This window comes from Dipodomys merriami, unplaced genomic scaffold (assembly GCF_024711535.1).
Source record: "Dipodomys merriami isolate MVZ:Mamm:240054 unplaced genomic scaffold, mDipMer1.0.p SCAF_63, whole genome shotgun sequence".
Lineage (NCBI taxonomy): Eukaryota > Metazoa > Chordata > Mammalia > Rodentia > Heteromyidae > Dipodomys > Dipodomys merriami.
In genome coordinates, this window is record NW_027206213.1 from 7644719 (window position 1) to 7665903 (window position 21185).

General features: G+C 40.7%; 1 protein-coding gene across 5 annotated transcripts in view; it reads right to left on the reverse strand.

Moving 5' to 3' along the window:
* LOC138815270 (SANT and BTB domain regulator of class switch recombination) overlaps positions 1 to 8258 on the reverse strand; it is a 62734-nt gene extending 54476 nt beyond the window's left edge. For 2 of the 5 annotated variants that reach the window (XM_070004573.1, XM_070004569.1), the window contains exons 1-4: positions 8153 to 8258; positions 3919 to 4062; positions 849 to 1007; positions 129 to 315 (exon numbers count right to left, since the gene is read on the reverse strand). In XM_070004573.1, the coding sequence (XP_069860674.1) occupies positions 129 to 315; positions 849 to 998 (337 nt within the window). In that variant the 5' untranslated portion in view covers positions 999 to 1007; positions 3919 to 4062; positions 8153 to 8258. Of the gene's footprint in view, positions 1 to 128; positions 316 to 848; positions 1008 to 3918; positions 4063 to 7485; positions 7809 to 7830; positions 8066 to 8152 lie in introns of those variants that run through there. The other 3 variants (XM_070004572.1, XM_070004571.1, XM_070004574.1) reach the window with 3 other exon arrangements.
* Positions 8259 to 21185: the final 12927 nt, after the last annotated feature.

Below are 21185 nucleotides of genomic sequence, written 5' to 3' on the forward strand. Positions count from 1 at the left end.
ATAAATATAGGTTTTATAATTATATATAGATTTTATATTAATATTTAAATAAAGAAAAGTTGGTTAGCATATGTAAAATTCTGCACACATATCATACAGACAAGTACTACATTTTTTTTTAAACCTACCTGTTTTGGAAATAGCATCCTGACCATCAGCAATCTCCTGAAAATCTTCTTGAATGTCAAGAAGTGAGGATTTGATATATGTGGCTAAAGTTTCAACAGGACTCTCTCCAGTGGCCATTAGTGGACTATACTGGTTGTCAACAGGTGAATTGCCACTGCTCTTCAGTTCATCAAACCTTTTTGCACACTGTCATAACATAAAATGAAGGGGAAAAAAAAGATTAGCTGGGCACTGGTATCTCATGCCTCACAAAATATTCTTCTTATGGCTGTATATATATATGTTTATATATATATTTATGTGTGTGTGTGTGTGTGTGTGTGTGTGTGTGGTACTAGAGTTTGGATTTAACAGCCTTGTGGCTTGATAGGTAAGCATTCTTAGTTGAACCACATCCCAAGCTCTTTTGCTTTAGTTATTTTTTAGAGAGAGTTCTATATTTTTTGCCTAGGGGGCCACAGATCTCTATCTTCCTATGTCTTGAATAGCTGGGATTATAGACATGTACCACTTTGAGCAGTTTCACAGTTTGTTTTTTGAGTTATGGTCTAACTAGCTTTTTTTTTTTTTTAATTTGGACTATGCCTGCCTTGAGTCATGATCTTCTTATATTATTTGGGATTATAGGTCTATGACACCACACTCAACAGTAGTGACTTTACTTATTTTATCTAATTTTTTTTTCAGAAGTTATCTGGAAAACTTTTTTTTTTTTTTACCTCTTTGGGTGTTAATCCAGGCACAAGCCTTGCCACAGTTTCCCAGTTGATGGTCTGAGGGATTCCAATTAATGGATAAAGGATCATGTCCAATACCATTTGATTATTATTATTCAGGAAGTTGTTGTTTTCTGAATATCCACGACTCATCTTTAGGAGCTAGGAATAAAGAGGACAAACAACTATATTTACATCTATAATGTTAAAAACATTATAGATCAGTTATAATTCATTCCTAAAAATTATCTTCTACTATAGAAGAAAAAATAAAGTTTATCTGAAATAAACATAGAATAGTAATACTAAATATCTTAAGATATAAAAGCTTCTGAATAAGGATAAAATATCCAGTAAAATCTAGATGGTAGATACATTGAGTATTTAAAATTCTTGTGTGTGTATGTACATACTTGTGTGCATGTATGTATGTGCACTGGTAATAGGACTTGAACTCAGAATCTTATTATTATTTTTTTTTTAGGAACTTACACTCTTATTTTTGTTTTGTCAGTTGTGAGGCTTGAACTCTGGGCCTGGACACTGTCTCTGAGCTTTTTTGCTTAAGATTAACATTGTACCACTTTGAGCCATAGTGCCACTTCTGGTTTTCTGGCAGTTAATTGGAGATAAGTCTCCTGGACTTTTCTGCCAGGTCTGGCTTTGAACTTTGATCCTCATATTTCAGCCTCCTGAGTAGCTAGGATTATAGATGAGAGCCACTGGCGCCCAACTTAGGGCCTTATACTCTTATTTAGCTTTTTTGCCCCAAGTTGGGCTATACTAATTGAGGGATATCTGCATTTCTGGCTTCTTGGTGGTGAACTGAAGAGTCTCTTGGACTTCTTTGTCTGGGCTGGCTTTGAACCTCAATCCTCAGATCTCAGCCTCCTGAGTAGCTAGGATTATATACCCAAGCCACCAGCACTTGGCTTAAAATTCTTTAAGACTCAGATGTATATTGAAAAAATTTTTATAATAAAGTACCCAAGCCACCAGCACTTGGCTTAAAATTCTTTATGATTCAGCTGTATATTGAAAAATTTTTATAATAAAGTATTAAGGAAAAGTTAAATACAATTTATCTTCCTAAAAGAATCTTTAAGTACCTGACATCCTTTACCTATCAGTTCATAGATGTTGTAATTAAACTGTGAAACTGAAAACTCCAAACATATAGCTGGTTTGCATAATTTTAATTTAATCTTATTCCTAGCCAATATTCCAATTTTTTTCCCATGAATATTCATGCTACACAGTGCCACTTCCAGTTTTCCTGTCGTTAACTGGGGATAAGACTCTCAAGGACTTTTTTGCCTGGGCTGGCTTTGAACTCTGATCCTGAGATCTCAGCCTTCTATTGAGTAGCTAGGATCATAGGCATGAGCCACTGGTGCTCCGCTAAGTTCACTTCTTAAAGTACACAAAAGCACATATGCTAACACTCATATATAAAAGGCCAAGCAAGGCACCCCACAAAAACACTCACTCCTGCAGAGAGAAGGCTTCCCATTACAACCTTTAGTTTAATCTAGGAGGTTTTGTCTGTTTCTTTAACTATCTTTTCCCCCAGTCTTTTGGTTTTTGGTACTGGGGATGGAACACAGATGTTGTACTTGCTAGGCAAGCACTTTGCCTCTGGGCTACATCCCAGCCCTCCAGGAAGCTTCTGAGTAACATATCCAGTACCCTTCATTAGTTAAGAATGGCCCAAGATTTTTGAGGCAATAAGATCACCAAGAGATACTCCAGATGATTTCCATACATTAACTTTTAGCGAGATAACTCTGTGCCAACTATTATGATTACAAAAGTGCTACTCCGACCATGTTCTATGGTCCCTGTCCTCAAGGTATTTATATTCTGATTGTAAACTGGCAGAAAAAAATTAGTTTAGGGCTGGGAAGGTGGCTCAGTGGTAGAACGCTTGCCTTGCATGCCTGAGGCCCTGGGTTCGATTCCTCAGCACCACATAAGCAAAAAGAAAAAAGCCGGAAGTGGCTCTGTGGCTCAAGTGGTAGAGCGCTAGCCTTAAGCTGAAGAGCTAAGGGACAGTGCCCAGGCCCAGAGTTCAGGCCCCACGACCGGACCCCCCCCCCAAAAATTAATTTAAACAGCATATTAAAAGTATTTTGGGGCTAGAATGTGGCTTAGTGGTAGAATGCTTACTTAGCATGCATGAAGGCCTGGGTTCAATTCTAGGGCTGGAAGTGGTGCTGAGGCTCAAGTGGTAGAGTGCTCAGGCCCCAGGACTGGAGAAAAAAGTATTCTGGCCAATAGCCAAAGCAAAGGGAAACCATGGAGGAACATGTTATTTACTGAGTATTTACTAGTAGCCTGGAACTATGCTATTACTAAGTCTTTCACATGTTATTACAAGACATTTTCACCATATCCCTATAAAAGGTCCTCTTCACCATTTAAAAGATGAGGGAACTACCTGTTCAGTGAGGTTCAGCAATTTGACAAGGTCACAGAGCTCATAATAGGTAGGGAAAAGATTCATATCCATATAAACTGTACCTCAAATGCATGATCTTTTCATTTTATATGAGAGGAAGAGTGAACTAGAAAGATGATTTAGGGTGGGGAGGGATAGAACCTAATACAGTGTAAATTCAGTTGTTCCAGTGAAATGACTTAGATCTACTGGCAGACCAACAGCAGTGTACAAAGCAGCCCAAAGCTCTAGTTTTGAGCTTTAGTACATTCATATACTCATCAAAGTTAAGTCATCTCATTTTGAACTGCAGCAATAAAATCATGATGAAAATCCTCTGACAAGGTGCAGAGAAGAAAGAGATTATTTTGTGAAACCATATTAAAGGCAATAAAAGCATCTCACAAAAAGATGCAGCATACAACAGTATTCCCTTCCTAGGACTGAGCTGGGGACTGAGAGTAACACTGCAGGGTTGGAATACAGAAAACTTTCAATGTAACTATGTAATTGTTTATGTGGCACTGGTAGAGGAAATCATATAGGAGTCATCATGAATTTATCCTATTTATATGTCTGCATAAACATTTAAAATACACACAAAGAAAAACATTAAGCACTCTAAAATCATACCTTTTTTTCCAAGCAGTGATGTACCTTACTGAAGAGCCAGTATAGTGATTATAGATTCTGAAGTCAGACAGTGCAACTTTGTATCCTGGTTTTAACATTTAAGTTATTATCTGGTTCAAATAATATGCATTTCAGTTTCCTCATCTGTAAAACAAAGGTAAAAATTGTAGCTGGCTCACATTATTTTGATGGAAAATATTACCTGGCACATAGTTGAGGATGATTAAATATATGGAGTGGTAACATCACTGTTCCTGAGATCCTTGGATTAAAGATTCATAAAGCTTAGTAAGGCATAAAAGAGGCAGTGACACCGCTCTGAAGAATAAAGCAATGAAATGAGACCCACAAGCTATAAATTTGGATCCAGCTTTACCAAATCTAGTAGTGCACCTTGAGGCTTGAATTGTCACAGCTATGATGAAAATAAAACTACCTTTTCTTCTGTGCTGGTACTGGGACTTGAACACAGGGCCTCATGCTCTTGCTTAGTTTTTTTGCTCAAGACTGGAGCTCTACTGGGTGCTGGTGGCTAACACTTGTAATCCTAGCTACTCAGGAGGCTGAGATCTGAAGATTGTAGTTCAAAGCCAGCCCAGGAAGGAAAGTCCGAGAAACTCTTATCCCCAATAAACCACTCAGAAAAGTGGAAGTGGTGCTGTGTGGCTCAAGTGGTAGAGCGCTAGCCTTGAGCTGAAGAGCTGAGGGACAGCACTCAGGCCCAGAGTTCAAGACCCATGACCCACCAAAAAAAATAAAAATAAAAAGACTGGAGCTCTACCACTTGAGCCATACTCTGACTTCTAGTTATTTTCTGGTTAACTGGAGATAAGAGTCTCATAGTTTTGTCTGCCCAGGCTGGCTTTCAACTGTGATCCTCAGATCCTAGCCTCCTGAGTCGCTAGGATTACAGGGCTGAGTTACCTGCATCCAGCTAATAATCACTACCTTGGATTATTGCAAGAATTATATGATACTATAAAGCAGCCAGCATACACGTTTGGCACATAAAAATGAATTGAATATTTATTATCATTATTTCCCCCATCTTACTTTGATCTTAATTGGCATAAAAAATCCTAACAGGGCTGGGAAGGTGGCTCAGTGGTAGAGCGCTTGCCTTGCATGCATGAGGCACTGGGTTCGATTCCTCAGCACCACATAAGCAAAAAGAAAAAAGCCGGAAGTGGCGCTCTAGCTCAAGTGGTAGAGTGCTAGCCTTGAGCTGAAGAGCTGAGGGACAGCGCCCAGGCCCAGAGTTCAGGTCCCACGACCGGACCCCCCCCCAAAAAAAAAATCCTAACAATAAATCCAGGTATGGTAATGTACATCTGTAATCCCAGCATTTGGGAGTCTGAGCCAGGAGGACCACAAGTTTAAAGCCAGTCTGGGGTACATAGAGACTTACTCTCAAAAAAAAGTTCTAACAGTTTAATAACTATAAAGCACTGCATTGTACCCACTAGAAAATAATTTTTACATTTTTCTTTAAGGGATTACAGGCATATGTTACCACACCCAGCATCTAACATGTTTATTTCACATATGATACTCATTTATGCTATAGGTGTTTAAGAATAACTTAAATATCCTTGTAAGTCTAGCCACTCTTAGGAGGTGAAGATCAGGAAGAAGTACAAACCTAGGCCCAGATCAAAAGTTACTGAAGCTAGCTCATGCTTATAATCTTAGCTATTCAGGAGGCTGAGACCTTAACATTACAGTTCAAAGCTAGCCGGGGGAGGAAAGTCTGTGACACTCTATCTCCCATTAAGCACTGAAAAATTTGGAAGTGGAGCCAGGCACCAAAGGCTTATGCCTGTAATCCTGGCTACTCAGGAGGTTGAGATCTGAGGATCAAAGTTCAAAGGCAGCCTGGGCAGAAAAGTCTGTGAGACTCTTTTTTTTTTTGGTAGGTCGTGGGGCTTGATCTCTGGGCCTGGGTGCTGTCCTTCAGCTCTTCAGCTCATGGCTAGCACTCTACCACTTGCGCCACAGCACTACTTCCACTTTTCTGAGTGGTTTATCGGAGATAAGAGTCTAACAGACTTTCCTGCCCAGGCTGTCTTTGAACTGTGATCCTCAGATCTCAGCTTCCTTAGTAGCTAGGATTACAGGTGTGAGTCACTGGCACCTGGCTCTGTGAGATTCTTATCTCCCTGGAAGTAGCTGAAGAGCTGAGGGACAGCAACTAGGCCCAGAGTTCAAGCCCCACGACTGACAAAAAAAGTCTGGAAGTAGAGCTATGGCTCAAGTGGTAGAGCACTAGCCTTGAGCAAAAAAGCTCAGTGATACCTCTCAGGCCCTGAGTTCAAGCTCCAGGACTAGCATACACACACACAAAAGTTAGTGAAACCTCCATCTCAACAAAAGAGTTAGCTGTTTGGTGCCTGTGTGTCATCCCAGCTATGTACTTATTATTCTAGCTATTCAGTATTAGTAGGTGGTTTTGAGGCAGGATATTAGGGGAATGGCTAAGAACCTGAGAAAACAAAAAAAAACAAAACACCCTGAAGCTAAAAAGCAGAGGATGTGGCTTAAGGGATAGACTGCCTGCTTAGCAAGTTTAAGGACTTAAGTTCAAACCCCAGTACTATCTTAGAGGTGGACAGTTTTTTTCCTAGTGGTACTTTCTTTACAAAACTGAATCTTAAGCAGGGCATCTGGTGGCTCATGCCTGCAATCCTAGTTATTCAGGAGTCTGAGATCTGAGGAGTGTGGTTCTTACCAAGCTCAGACAGGAAAGTTCACAAGACTCTTATCTCCACTTAATCAACAAAGAGAGCCAGAAGTGGGAGTTGTGGTTCAAGTGGTAAAACCTTGAGTGAAAAAGCTGACATGCAACATCCAGGCCCTGAGTAAAAACCTTAGTATTGGTGCATATGCACACAAGTGCACACATACACACAAAAAACACACATCTGAATCATAGTAAGTGCTCACATACATATATAATTCTAGCTCCTCAGAAATCTGGGATCTGAAGATTTTGGCTTGCCACAATTTGATCTCCAATTAATCAACAAATCTCCAATTACCCACAGAGATATGGCTCAAGTGGTCAAGTACTAGTACTAGGAGAAAAAACAACTGAGAATATGAGGCCCTGAACCAGGCCCCCAGGACCAGCACTAAAAAAGGAAAACTGAATCATGCTAGGCAAAAGGAGACTACTCAGCATCAATTGTAATTAAGTGAATGCTCAAGAAAGCATCATTTCGAGTCTGAACGTAAGTATGAAGGACAAAGCATTGATGAATAATCTTTAATCAAACATAAATTCTCTCAAAATGGCTGTCACAGGCATCTAATTCTGGAAAAGAAAATGTATAAACTATAACCATAGGAAAAAGCCTAAAGCTCCAAGTACTCTAAGTCCACTCCCATTCATGATAAAAACAAAACATTAAATTCTAAAAATTCGTTTAAAGTTAAAATATGTTATTTACCAAAAAATAAAAATTCTATTGTATAATAGATTACACTTTTTTAGGAGCATGCCTCAAATCTCCTCTCTGATTTGTACCTCTTGATACACCCATAAGACAAAGTAAGTCAATTCCCTACCAGAGAGAGATCTGGGGACAAGCATCTGATTTCTTCTTTTTTCAGGGAGAAGGCTCTAGGACACAGCCTTTTCCCCCTAGGCAGCGGCAAAATAAGGTGGGTGGGGAGGACAGGGAAGCGGGTGGAAGGCCTCTGGCACAGCGGGCTAAACACAGCCCTGGGTCCTGCGGGACCCGGGGGAGCCCGAGTGCCCAGACTTCCTGACCCCTCACCCCAAACAAGACCTAGGCAGTTGGCTTTGGTTCTGAAGGCGACGATACCCTGACATTCTCCATCCAAGATCGGTAGGTCAAAGCCCTTCAAACTTGGGGCCCAGAGGCAGCCCAGCCCTTAGTGGTGTCCCACCTCATCCCGAGGTGTGGGCGCACAAAGTCTCGGGGCGCGGGGCTGTTGAGGGGCAGACAAAGGCGCCGGGCAGGGGCAGCCGCGGGGCCGGAGCCCTGGCTGCTCCGCAGGCGGGCGGGCAGGCGGAACCCGCTGCAGGGGTGGGACGCCGGCGGGCAGCGGGAGCCCGGCCCAAGGCTACGCCTGGCACTGCGGGATAAGCGCGAGTCGTCCGCAGGCGTTTGGGCGACTCGGACCCCTGCCCAGCTCGCCCCGCCGGGGCTGGAGGCAGCGAAGAGGCCGCCCCTCGCCCCACTTCTGGTCCATTCGGTGTCTCGCTCACCTCCACTGGACCGCTGCGGCCCTCGCTGCGCCTCATTCACCTGCAGCGGCCGGCACTGCCGTGCTCGCGACCAGAACCCGGGCGACCTAGTCCACCGCCCCGGCCGCCTCACACGCCGCCCCCGCTCCCGCCCGTTTGCATGGGTGATTCCGCCCCCGCGCCAAAGGGTGTGGCCAAGCCGGCTCGGCGCCGCTGGGCCAATCGCAGGCTAGCGCCACTTTGGAGGAGCCAATGAACGACGGCCTCCTGCCGGGCAGGAGTGAGCCAGAAGCCTAACAGCAACTGGAGGCCTGAAGGCTGCTTCCCCAGGCCAGGCCTGCTCTTTCCCCTTCTTCTGAAGGCTTTCGCGGTCAGGCTTGACGCAGTGCAGCGTCCCCACCCTTCCAGCGTCTTGTCTCCTAGCAACCAGGTCTTTGGAGCCCGGTCTTAAGATAACTAACGCAGAGACCAGAAGAAAGGAAGCTATACCGGAGATAAATCCGATTGAGAACAGATTAAATGGTTCTCGGTGTCTGTCATTTAGATATTATCTGCTTAGGTAGAACAGGAAAGTCACATAATCTGAAGGACACCAAAGGTATCTTCTTTGGCATTGTCTTCTGGTATCATTATTGAAGGCTCTCTTACAACTGTTTTTTGTGTCAGTCCTGGGGTTTGGGCTTGAACTCAGGGCCTGGGCGCTGTCCCCGAGCTTTTTTGCTCAAGGCTAGTGCTCTGCCACTCGAGCTACAGCTCCACTTACGGCCTTTTTGGTGCTTAACTGGAGATAAGTCTCCTGGACTTTGCTGCAGCCTAACGGGCTAGGAACAAAGCCTCCTGAGTAGCTAGGATTAAACGCGTGAGCACAAAAGTGCTCTTCATACATTAATTAACCAAGTGCGTTCTATTTGTTACTACTGTGAATGTAGCAAAATGTATAAGGCTCAATCTTGTTTCAGAATGACTATAGGTCAATAATCTTTGCTGGGAATGTGTTTTCTGTGATGCAAAATTAAATGTGTTAGAAGGGGCAAAAGAGTAAAGCTTTGTACAAATGAATGATTACGGATAGATAGATCGGTAGAGATTAGGTGGTTTATTGCACAGTATATCCACTGTCTTCCAGTTGTATTACCTGTGACTTTTTGAAAATCAGTTTTTATTCTATCAAAGTTAGACAAATTTTGTTCCACCAAGACAAGTGCTTAAAGTTTCTACCTCTCTGCTTTCACGATGGCTGTTACTGTTGTTGATGGTGTCAGTTATCTTAAACTGTGAGTACAAGAACCAGCTATAAGGATCACAGAGCAATAACAAAGATCTGGAGCCCTGAATTACCTTCTGAAGCAGAGCATACCTCCAGTGTTACCAGAGAAATTTCTCTGGTTCCAGCTACTGTATTTTTTGGTTTCCGTGAAAGGGGTGTACAACAGTAACAAAGATCCAGGAAATGCATGACACTGGCTGGCAGTTAGAAACATACTGTAACCCTGAGGGTTGGTGATTCTTCCTAGGTGCTTTTGGGAAAAAGTCACCTGTTAACTTGGAATGCTGATTCTGAAGCTTTTAAAAGATTTTTCAGCCCCCTACCCCGCACTGATATTGTGGCTTCGGCTCACACTCTCTCACGAGGCATTTTTGCCCAAAGCTGGTGCTCTATCACTTTAGCCAGGCTCCAGGCTGGCATTTTACTGGTTAACGGGAGCTAAGAATCTGGCTATCAAGCTTATTATTGTTCTGAGAGTAGGTAAGTATGTGAGTTTGTGTTGGCCACCATTCCATACTTTTCCCAAGATTTAACCAGAGGACTGAAGCAGAGAAGCCTAGTTTCTGTAATTCTCATTCTAGTGACTCAAAAGGTTGAGTTGTGAGAATCTTTTTTTTTTGAGAGCCAGCCTTGGCAGACAAATCCACCAGACTTCTTTCCAACTAAACAGTAAAAAGTGGTAAAATGGAAAAGCCTAGGGAGAGGCCACAGTACTAGCATGATTTTGTGTGGAAACAGATTACCTAGTGACAATTTCAATTTAAGGTTCAAACTCAGAGAACGTTTAAGTGGCTTACCCAAGGCCAAATGGCCAACTCATTCGATTCTATAACCTCTTCCCCCAAGAAACAATCTTTCTTCAGCATTGTTCAGATATCACTTCTAGAAACCTTTTATACAGAATTCGCAATTTCACTGAAGGCTTCCATTTAATTCCCCTTCTGCACTGTCTTATTATTTTTTTTGGTCAGTCATGGGCCTGAACTCTGGGGCCTGGACGCTATCCTTCAGCAATTCAGCTCAAGGCTGGCACTCTACCACTTGAGCCACAGCATGATTTCTGGCTTTTTCTGCTTATGTGGTGCTGAGGAATTGAGCCCAGGGCCTCATGCATGTAAGGCAAGCACTCTACCACTGAGCCACCTTCCCAGCCCCTTAAGTCATATTCTTTTGTGCTTATAAGCTCATCTACATAGTCAGGATGGGTGGTCCATATCTATAATTCTAGCTAAAACAGGAGGAAGGCACTTTTTGAGGTCAGACAGGGCTACACAACAAATCTGAGGCCAGCTTGAACTATATATAGTAACATGGTCTCAAGAAAAAAAAAAAGCTAATTTATGTCTTTCTTAGCCTTAGTACACAGTCTAAGTTGCTTTTATAAGGATAGCCCAAAACAGTGGCTTAAACACAACTTTAAACACAAAACATTTTCTTCTCAAGTTACAGTAAAGGTGAGCAGGTCCAGGACTGCCATCTTTTTTTTGTCAGTGGTGGGGCTTGAACTCTGGACTTGGACGCTGTCCCTGTGCTCTTCAGCTCAAGGTGAGTGCTCTACCAGTTGAGCCACAACACCACTTCTGGTTTTCTAGGGGTTTATTGGAGGTAAGAGTCTCAAGAGTTTTCAGCCTGGGCTGGCTTTGAACCACGATCCTCATATCTCAGCCTCCTGTGTAGCTAGGATTATAGGCGTGAGCCACTGGCGCCCGTCCATTTGCCATCTTTTATATACATTTCTTTTTTTAATTTTATTTTTATTTTGTTGGTCATGGGGCTGAACTCTGGGCCTGGGTGCTGTCCTTTAGCTCAAGGCGAGCGTTCTACCACTTGAGCTACAGCGCCACTTCCTTTTTTTTTTGTCTCATCATCTGAAATAGTTGAAGAACTTCCACTTCCACATCTCACAGAAGGAATGGAAAGCAGCACAAGGTAAATATATACCTCAACACATTATTTTTTGATTCTATTAACTGGCAAAGTTTTTTTTTTATGGTGTACAGTTTTTAAATATCCATTGTGCAATGAGCAAAATGAAACTAGTCTGCAAATACACTGTTATGCAATAGATCGCTTGGATTTATTTTGAAATTTTGTATCCTTTAACCTCATCCTCTCTACCACCTGTAATGCCATAATTTTACCGTTAGGGCTGGAAGCATGGCTCAGGAGTACAGTAACTGTATAGCAAGCTCAAGACTCTGAGTTTAAACGGAATCACCACCAAAAAGGAATTAAAAAGTTATCTTAAATTCTACTTTTGCATTAAAAAAAATAATTACACACAAGTCAGATAATGTGGCATCTGTATCTGCTTACTTCATTTAGTTTACGTCCATCAGATTTATGTATTACAAATTACAGGATTACCTTTTTTTTTTTCTTTTGCCAGTCCTGGGGCTTAAACTCAGGGCCTGGGCTCTGTCCCTGAGCCTCTCTGTGCTCAAGGCTAGCACTCTACCACTTGAGCCATAGCGTCACTTCTGGCCTTTTCTGTTTATGTGGTACTGAGGAATTGAACCCTGGGCATCATGCATGCTAGGCAAGCACTCTACCACTAAGTCACATTCCCAGCCTCCAGGATTACCTTTTTTAAAGACTAGTTTTCTTTGTGCATGCATACATATTCTCTTTATCCACTCCCTATCAATCAGCACTTGCATTCATTAATATTGGCTACAGTAAATAACACTTCAATGAAAGTGGTAGTATAGACATCCTGACATTTTCTAGACATATGTACTAGTAGAATTGCTCGATCAAATGGTAGATTTTTTTTTTCTTTTTGTTGTTTTTTGAGGAACCTTCCATAATTTCCACAAGGGCTGTTCTAATTCACATTCCAACCAACAGTGTGCAGAGGTTTCTCTTCCTCCACCTCTTGCCAATATTTCTAAGCAGTGTAAGGTAATATCATTTTTGTTTTATCTGTGCCAGTACTAGGGCCAGAACTCATGCCATAACATGCTCATTTGGCTGTTTTTTTTTTTTTTGCCACACCTCCATTTCTACGTTTTTGATATTGAACTGGAGATAAGTCTTACAGAGTTTTCTTCTCAGGATGTCTTTGAACCCTAATCCTCAGATCTTGACCTCTTGAGCAGTAGGAGTACAAGTGTGAGCCACCAGTGCTCGGCTGTTTTCAACTTCTGGAATACTAACAAGTTTCCGATGGAAAATGTGTTAGCTACTCATGTTAAGAAATTAATTTTTTGGCTCAAGTGGTAGAGTGCCAGCCTTGAGTCAAAAAGTTAAAGGACAGTGCCCAAGCTCTGAGTTTAGGTCCCAGTACTCACATGTGTGCCTGCACCTGCACACACCAAAACCAAACCAAAAGACTCAGGTTATAGGAGCAGGAGATTTGAGTTCTAGGCCACCCTGGACTACATATTGAGACCCTGTTACAAAACGAAGTAACACAACAACCAAAACCTACAAACAGACTGGCTGGTTTTTAAGTTTGTATTTTTTCACATACAAGTGGAAAAACACTTGTAACCATTTCATACAATGGTTAAGGACTGAGTTTTTCCAACAAATTTAAGATTTTGGTTGCTATGTACTATACACAGCTAATGAATTTTCAATGATTTTAAAAGAGTATTGCCACATAAAACAACAAATTATAAACATAGTAGCCTTTTATCTGATGAGTCACAAGAGGGATCTTTCTAGATAAGCAGAAATTTTCAATGCTCACTCCAATTTAAGGTCCTGTAAGGATGCAAAGCAAAATGAAATATATATGGCTGTTGTTTGTCTAGTAATACCCCCCCACACAAAAAATTATGCTTTTCCTACTTTCTAGTATTGGTATCTTCCATTCCTTATTTCTCATACCTCATGGAGAATCTATCTCCTAGTTGATTTCAAACTATTCTTAGTGGTAAAAAAAAAAAAAAATGCCCCAAAGAAGCAGAACTACCCCTTCTCACTGATTTATCACAAGGCAAAGCCTATAATAATTTGCTACTGGTGTGGAAATTGGAAGGAACTTCTATTTCTGCTATGCTGAACAGCATGGGAGACTGCTGATTAACAGGAAGACCCTAGCTGAGACCCACACTAAAACAAATGCTGGCTTCACAAGATGTGGAGGATGGGGCACAAATCAATCAAAACTGATGAGCTGGAAAACTAGAAAGAAGGGGGAGGTTTATGGGTTCCCTGAGGGCAATGCCCTTCATAGTGGTCTAGTTGTCAACATACCGATAAGACAAAGTACATTTATAAGAAAGAGCTTGCAGAGAAAGAGCAAACAGAAGCTTTAAACAAAATAACATAAACAATAGCTTCAGACCAAAGATTTGATAAGGTTACATATATATATATATGTATATATATGTATACATATACACACGGGTGTGTATATACTGGATTTGAACTCTGGATCTCATGCTTACTATCCGGGAACTCTACCACTTGGGCCACTCCTTCAGTTGTGCTTTCTGTTGGTTATTTTGGAGGTAGAATCTAGAGAGCTTTTCTGCTTGGCCTGGCCTTGAACTGCTTTCTTCTAGATCTTAGCCTTCCAAGTAGCTAGGATTATAGGTGTAAACCACTGGTACCTGGCTAAAAGATTATTTTAAAAAGCAATGTTCAGGGGCTGGGAAGGTGGCTCAGTGGTAGAGCACTTGCCTTGCATGCTCGAGGCCCTGGGTTCGATTCCTCAGCACCACATAAGAAAAAAGCTGGAAGTGGTGCTGTGGCTCAAGTGGTAGAGTGCTAGCCTTGAGCTGAAGAGCTGAGGGACAGTGCCCAGGCCCAGAGTTCACGACTGGACCCAAAAAAAAAAAAAAAAAAAAAAAAAAAAAAGCAATGTTCAGAAGGAGGAAAATCAAATCAAGAATTTCCAAACTGAATGTGTTTATTATTCAGTACAATATAACCATATCAAAGCAGACTGTAATGTTTACAATTTGCTAGAGTCAAAGAAGATCCTACAAACTTCCACAAGGAAGAAAAACCAAACAAAATAGGATCCTACAAAAAGATTTCTGATTAGAAAGACTTCAGATATCTCATTAGCTACAATGGGAGTTAGGGACCACGGAGAAATCCCACACATTTTTATAAAGAAAACCAGTGGGTCAACTTGGAATTCTACATCTAAGTTACTACTCACATTGCGAATAGAAGAAGTAGACATATTAGGTATTCAAAGTCTCACACATTACTTCCCCCTTTCTCAGATGCTCCCATAAAGTGTGTTATTTCTCCAAAGGAGGCAAGTGTGTGGTACAGAAATATGAAAGACAGCTGGGAAGGTGGCTCAGTGGTAGAGTGCTTGCTTCCCATGCATGAGGACCTGGGTTCGATTCCTCAGCACCACATAAGCAGAAAAAGCCGGAAGTGGTGCTGTGGCTTAAGTAACAGAGCACTAGCCTTGAGCTGAAGAGCTGAGGGACAGCACCCAGGCCCAGAGTTCAGGCCCCACAACTGACAAAAAAGAAAAAAGAAACATGAAAGAGGGCTATGTCTAGTGATGCCTGTCTGTAATCCCAGATACTCTGGAGGCAGAGGTGGGAGAATCTTCGCTTGAGGCCAGCCTGAACAAGAGAGACTCTAATCTCAAAAGACAAGATGGGCGTGGTAGTGCACCTGTAATCCCAGATATGTAGATTTGGAAGGAACATGATGCTTGTCTTGGGACAAAAGTGAGACCCTATCTAAAACTAAAACTGGACATGTGGCTTAGGTAGCAGAATACTTTCACAGTAAGTATAAGGCCCTGAGTTAAAACCCCAGAAAACAAAAAAACCAAAAAAATAAAAACAAGCAAACACAAGATCAGAGTCTCTTTTTTGGTGGGGGGGGGGAGGGGGCGGGCAGGTCTCTTTAGAGAAAACCCATTCATTTATTAAAGAGAATCCAGCTCAAAACAGTACAGATGAAACAGGACACCTTTGGGGCTGTGTTCCACATGCTGCCTACTGTTGCACCTTATTTTAATCTGAGGTTGGCCTAGGTTTTTATCTATCCCTGGTTTGCGGGATCAGGAGGTGATGAAACTCTGCTTTCCTTCAAGTACTTGAGCCGTGGATCAGTTGAGAACACATAGGATTTCTGCTCCGACCCACTTCTGGGAATTGGAGAATAGCCAAAGAGATGTTAAAAGTGGGAAAACCTACGCAGCTTGCTCTATGTAAGGGTGCTGCAAGCAGATATCTAGTTCCAGTGGCCAGTGCCAAATTACACTAACTCTGAATGACCTTATGTTCCTCAAGATTTGCTCAGGGCCTGGCCACAGTGGCTTTCTCAAAAAGTCACTTGCAAATTTTCAGAGAAACTGAAGGTAGGTTGTGACCCAGTCCTTTCTAGGTTATCTTCTCTGGGGACATTTTGTCCATCGATGCCAATACTACTTTATTTGAATACAGCTAGATTTCTGCATGCTAATTCATTTTATCTTCTCCACACTCATTTATGTATACATATTTAATAAAATTATATCAATTTATATCAAACTGTATCAAGTAAACACCCAAAAATGATGCAATATCAATAAGTCAGTGTCATTTATACTATTACTACTAAAGGTGAAAAACCAGACCATCTAAATGCAGTCTTAAATGATGTATAAAAAGGGACGTTCTAGCTGAGTGCTGGTGGTTCATGTCGGTAATCCTAGGTACTCAGGAGGCTGAGATCTGAGGATTGCAGTTCAAGCCCAGCTCAGGCAGGAAAATCCATGAGACTCTTATCTTCAATAAACTACTCAGAAAAAGCCAGAAGTGGCACCATGGCTCAGGTGGCAGAGCATTAGCCTTGAGTATAAAGAAGCTCAGGGAGGGGCTGGGAAGGTGGCTCAGTGGTAAAGCATTTGCCTTGCATGCATGAGGCCCTGGGTTCAATTCCTCAGCACCCATAAGCAAAAAAAAAAAAGCCAGAAGTGGCGCTGTGGCTCAAGTGGTAGAGCGCTAGCCTTGAGCTGAAGAGCTGAGGGGCAGCGCCCAGGCTCAGAGTTCAAGCCCACGACCAGACCCCCCGCTCCCCCCCCAAAAAAAAGAAGCTCAGGGATAGCATCTAGCCCCTGTGTTCAAGCCCCAGGATGGGCAAAAAAGGGGAGGTTTTGTAAAGACTCATAAAACACAGTAGGGGGCTGGGAAGGTGGCTCAGTGGTAGAGCGCTTGCCTTGCATGCCTGAGGCCCTGGGTTCGATTCCTCAGTACCACATAAGCTAAAAAAGAAAAAAGCCAGAAGTGGTGCTGTGGCTCAAGTGGTAGAGTGCTAGCCTTGAGCTGAAGAGCTGAAGGACAGCGCCCAGGCCCAGAGTTCAGGCCCCACGACCGGACCCAAAAAAAACAAAAAAAAAACCCCAAAAAAACAAAAACACAGTAGGTATTATATTTGTTACAACAATTTTACACTCTGAAGCAGAAATAAGATAAAGCCACCTGCCAGGCTGGGCACCAGTAATTCATGCCTATAATCCTAGCTACTTAGAAGACTGAGAGCTGAGGATTGTGGTTCAAAGTCAGCCTGGGCAGAAAAGTCAGACTCTTATCTCCAATTAACCATTCAAAAACCAGAAGTGGAGATATAGTTCAAAGTAGTAGAGAACTAACCTTAAGCAAGCATTCAGGGTCAGCACCTGGCCCCAAGTCCAAGCCCCCGGACCACAGTGGGCGGGGGTGGCGGGGTGGTGGAAGTACTTGGCAGGCACTAATGGCTCATGCCTATAATCCTAGCAATTCAGAGAATCCAGAAAGACAGATCCTTCAAAGTCTTATTTTCAATTACCCAGTAACACTCTGGAAGTGAAGGTGGAGTTGAAGGGATAGAGTGCCAGCTATTGAGGGAAAAAGCCAAGTAGCATACTAGCATGTGTATGCACACATACACAAAGACACACAAATAAAAGCCCTATTACCTACTACAGTTCTATGAAATATAAACCAACAACCTGACCATATCAATAGAATAAGTACTTGAAAAGGGAGAGAAAAGCTGTCACTGTGTGCATTTGACAACACTGGAGAATCAATATTAGAACTCAACATTTATCAAAGGTATAAACTCAAGATAGATACATAATGCTCAATATACTTTTTTTGTTACCAGAAATAACAGGAAATCATTTTCAATGGCAGTAATAAGGAATTAGCCAAAAAAATAAAATGTCTGAACAAATGAACATCATGTTCATGGAGATGATTTTACCTTGTAATCATTTCCATATATTCATTCGCAATTCACCCATTTCTTTCTAAATCCAAAAAATACTTCAGCAGCTTGTTTTAGGGGACTTGGTAAACTGACAGTAAAATGTATATAGAATAAAACTCTATACATAACTATTTTTTTGCAAAGTAAACAAAGGAATGACATAAGGAAGACAAAGGAATTACAAAGTTATATTAGATGATGTTGTCCTGGGAAAAGAACCTACATATACCAGAACATTGTCATGTTTATGACAACTCAGAGTATAAGGAAATGGAGAAAATATGGATTATTTAGTAGATAGTGTTAGGAAAACAGACCACAATTCTACTTGGCGTGCTTAAAGACACAAGTCCACACCAAAGGCACTTAGGCTTGCAGAAAGATATTGCATCCTCTTTACCTAACTCTCTTGTGCTCCAAGAAGCACTATCTTATAAAGATCTGAAGGTATATTCTAGATGCCTGCAACATTAGCAAGCTCAGTTACTGTTCATACCTTACTTAGCAAAGTCTTAAAACCTCTGAGTTTTCTGTTTATAATTTAAAAATGTTGCTGGTAAGTAACAATCATTCCATATTTATTATTATTTTATTTTTGATCTGTTGTGGGGCTTGAACTCTGGGCTTGGGTGCTGTCTCTGTGCTCTTCAGCTAAAGGCTAGTGCTTTACTACTTTGAGCCATAGTGCCACTTCTGGTTTTCTGGTGCTTAATTGGAGAGTCTCATGGACTTTCCTGTCCGGGCTGGATTTGAACTGTGATGCTCAGATCTCAGCCTCCTGAGTAGCTAGGATTAGAGGTGTGAGCCACTGGCACCTGGCATCATTTCATATTTTAGCCCAGTGGATTTCCAAGAAGAGTGTTTTGAAGAATGTAAACTTATGATTTTGTGTGTGTGTGTGTGTGCCATACTAGGGCTTGAATTCAGGTCCTCAAGCTCTTACTTGGCTTTTTCATTCAAGGCTAACACTCTACTTGACCCACAGCTTCACTTTCAACTTTTGGCTGGTCAACTAGAGATAAGAATCTTATGGACTTTTATGCCTGGGCTGACTTCAAACTGATTCTCAGATCTCAGACTAGCATTACTGGGGTGAGCATCTGGCTTATAATCTCCCCCCCACCTCCCATGGAGATAGTGACTCTTAAGTTAAACACTACTATTGTGAAATGTGCAAAAGTGTGTCTGGGGTTTAATATAGTAAATGTCCCACAGGATTTTGGAAATGAAACAGTTCATGCTCCCAAATAAGATAAACTAAATAAAAAAACTACATAATATAAAAGGACATTTGGAGAGGAAATACCAAATAAACAATATTTCGGAAGTGGCACTGTAGCTCAAGTGGTAGAGTGCTCCCCTTCAGCTGAAGAGCTGAGGGACAGCACCCAGGCCCAGAGTTCAAGCCCCACGGCGGACCAAAAAAAAAAAAAAAGAAAATGTACTCTTCGCTAAATAAACTAAACAATATTTCTTTCTTTTTTTTTTAGTCTGGTCGTGGGGCCTGAACTCTGGGCCTGGGTGCTGTCCCTCAGCTCTTCAGCTCAAGGCTAGCGCTCTACTACTTGAGCCCCAGCGCCACTTCCGGCTTTTTTTCCCCTGCTTATGTGGTGCTGAGGAATTGAACCCAGAGCCTCATGTATGCAAGGCAAGCACTCACCACTGAGCACCTTCTCAGTCCAACAATATTTTTTATGTTGAGCAAATATTCCACTGTTAAGTTACCAAGTACAGTAAAATAATTTAAAATTATATTTTGGGCAAAATTATATGCACAGGTAAGCTAATTTTAATTTTTAATGAAGTATGTGTGAAGCTCTAATAGACCATTAACTTTGTGATAATTTTATAGGATCTCTGAAGTTTAAGTACACAAAAAACTCTTTTGATTGTACTATGCATTTTTTAAGGTGCTCTCATGTTACAGATAAGGAAACTGACAAATAATGGAACTTTAATCTTAAATTAAGTAATGGTTTCATGACTAGAATCTGGATCTCCCAAATCTAAATTTGAGGACTTACATTTGTTTGACCTACCTGTAGGCAATTTTTAAAAAATATGTTTAAATCTAGTATTTTTCTTTAAGTCAGAATGACACTGAACATGTTGGTCTGCAGCAGGTAATACATATAAGTGACAGGAGGAAAATAGAGATAATATTAATTCCAAACCTGCAAAAATTGACTTTTTAACATTTATCTTTTAAAAAGTCAATTAAGTGTAAAGTATTTTTATTTGAAAGTAACTCTACAATCTAACAAAAATAAAAACTTAAACTGTATTCATTTTTTTCATTAAAGAAAGCACAAAATAAAGAATAGCTGTATTCAAGCAAATAATTATATTAAATCTAAGTCCTTAAGTCCCTGAAGATGTATATTCCTTCTTTGTACCTTTTCTTTCCTGAGCCAATAAAATAAAATCAGAAAAATGAAAAGAAACCTGCTTTTTTTACTAAACTTTTGATTCATGTAGTTAAAAATGTTGTTTTAATTAGTAATTTCTGTAAAATAGTACTCAAATAAGTTCCTAAGAATATTAGACCCTGACTATTACACATTTAATCTTATTTAAAAGAATTATACTAAAACTATCATGATTAAAGAAGGCTACAGAATGACCCTGCTATTCTAGTCTTTCATTGCTTTTTGTAGGATTGTAATAGAGATTGTAAGATACAGATAGTAATGTATGCTGTAATTTGGCATACTTAGTCAAACAACAAACTATCTAAGAAAAGTGAAATCATTTGTGCTACACTCTTCTTCCTATACAACTTTAATAGCAGTCCTAAATCTGCCTTAATAAACATCCCCATTCTACTTGGCTACTAACAGTCAGTTTAGATGTCTAGACAAAATGTTAGAGAAGGTAGCACATTTTTGATGTCTCAAAGCCAAATTTAGTAAATTTGATCAAAGTTGTATTTCAAGAAAAAATTTTCACAAATCAGTTTCTAACAGACCAAAGAACCTTTAATTACAAAACACTAATGGAAGTAATAATATAAGAAACTTCACTGTCTTAACTTGCGAGAGAATATGTGGATGTTAAAATAATAAATTTTAGTATAAATAGTTATTTTTTCTGCACATGATCAAGATTTGTTTTAAATGCTGATAAGTTACTACATTCTCATTCTGTAACCAAAGGGCTTCCTTCCTGAGAAACCTTTAGTAAAGTTCTTCTGTTGTTAAGTGTATTATTTGGTTAGTTATAGCTCTAGAATTGCTTATTGGACAAACATGAATCTGTAACAAAGATAAAAATACTGAAGTATAATTTTTATAAAAAATTCAGCAGTAGAGTTCATGCCTAGTAAACATAAATGAATTCAAACCCCAGTACTACCCAAAATACTAGTAATAAAATTCATCCTAGCTTTCCAGACTGAAATCTGAAAATCACAATTAGAAACCAGCCCAGTAGATAAAACCGGTGAGACTCTTGTCTCCTCTTAACTAGCAAAAACCCAGAAGAGGAAATATAGCTCAAGTGTCAGCTGGGATTTAACAAAAAAGCCAAGTGACAGCTCCAAATCAAATAGTACTGCCACCCCTACCCCCAAACAAAAAAGAAGAAAGAAAATTCAGTTTTCAATAATCTTGTATTTTTTTT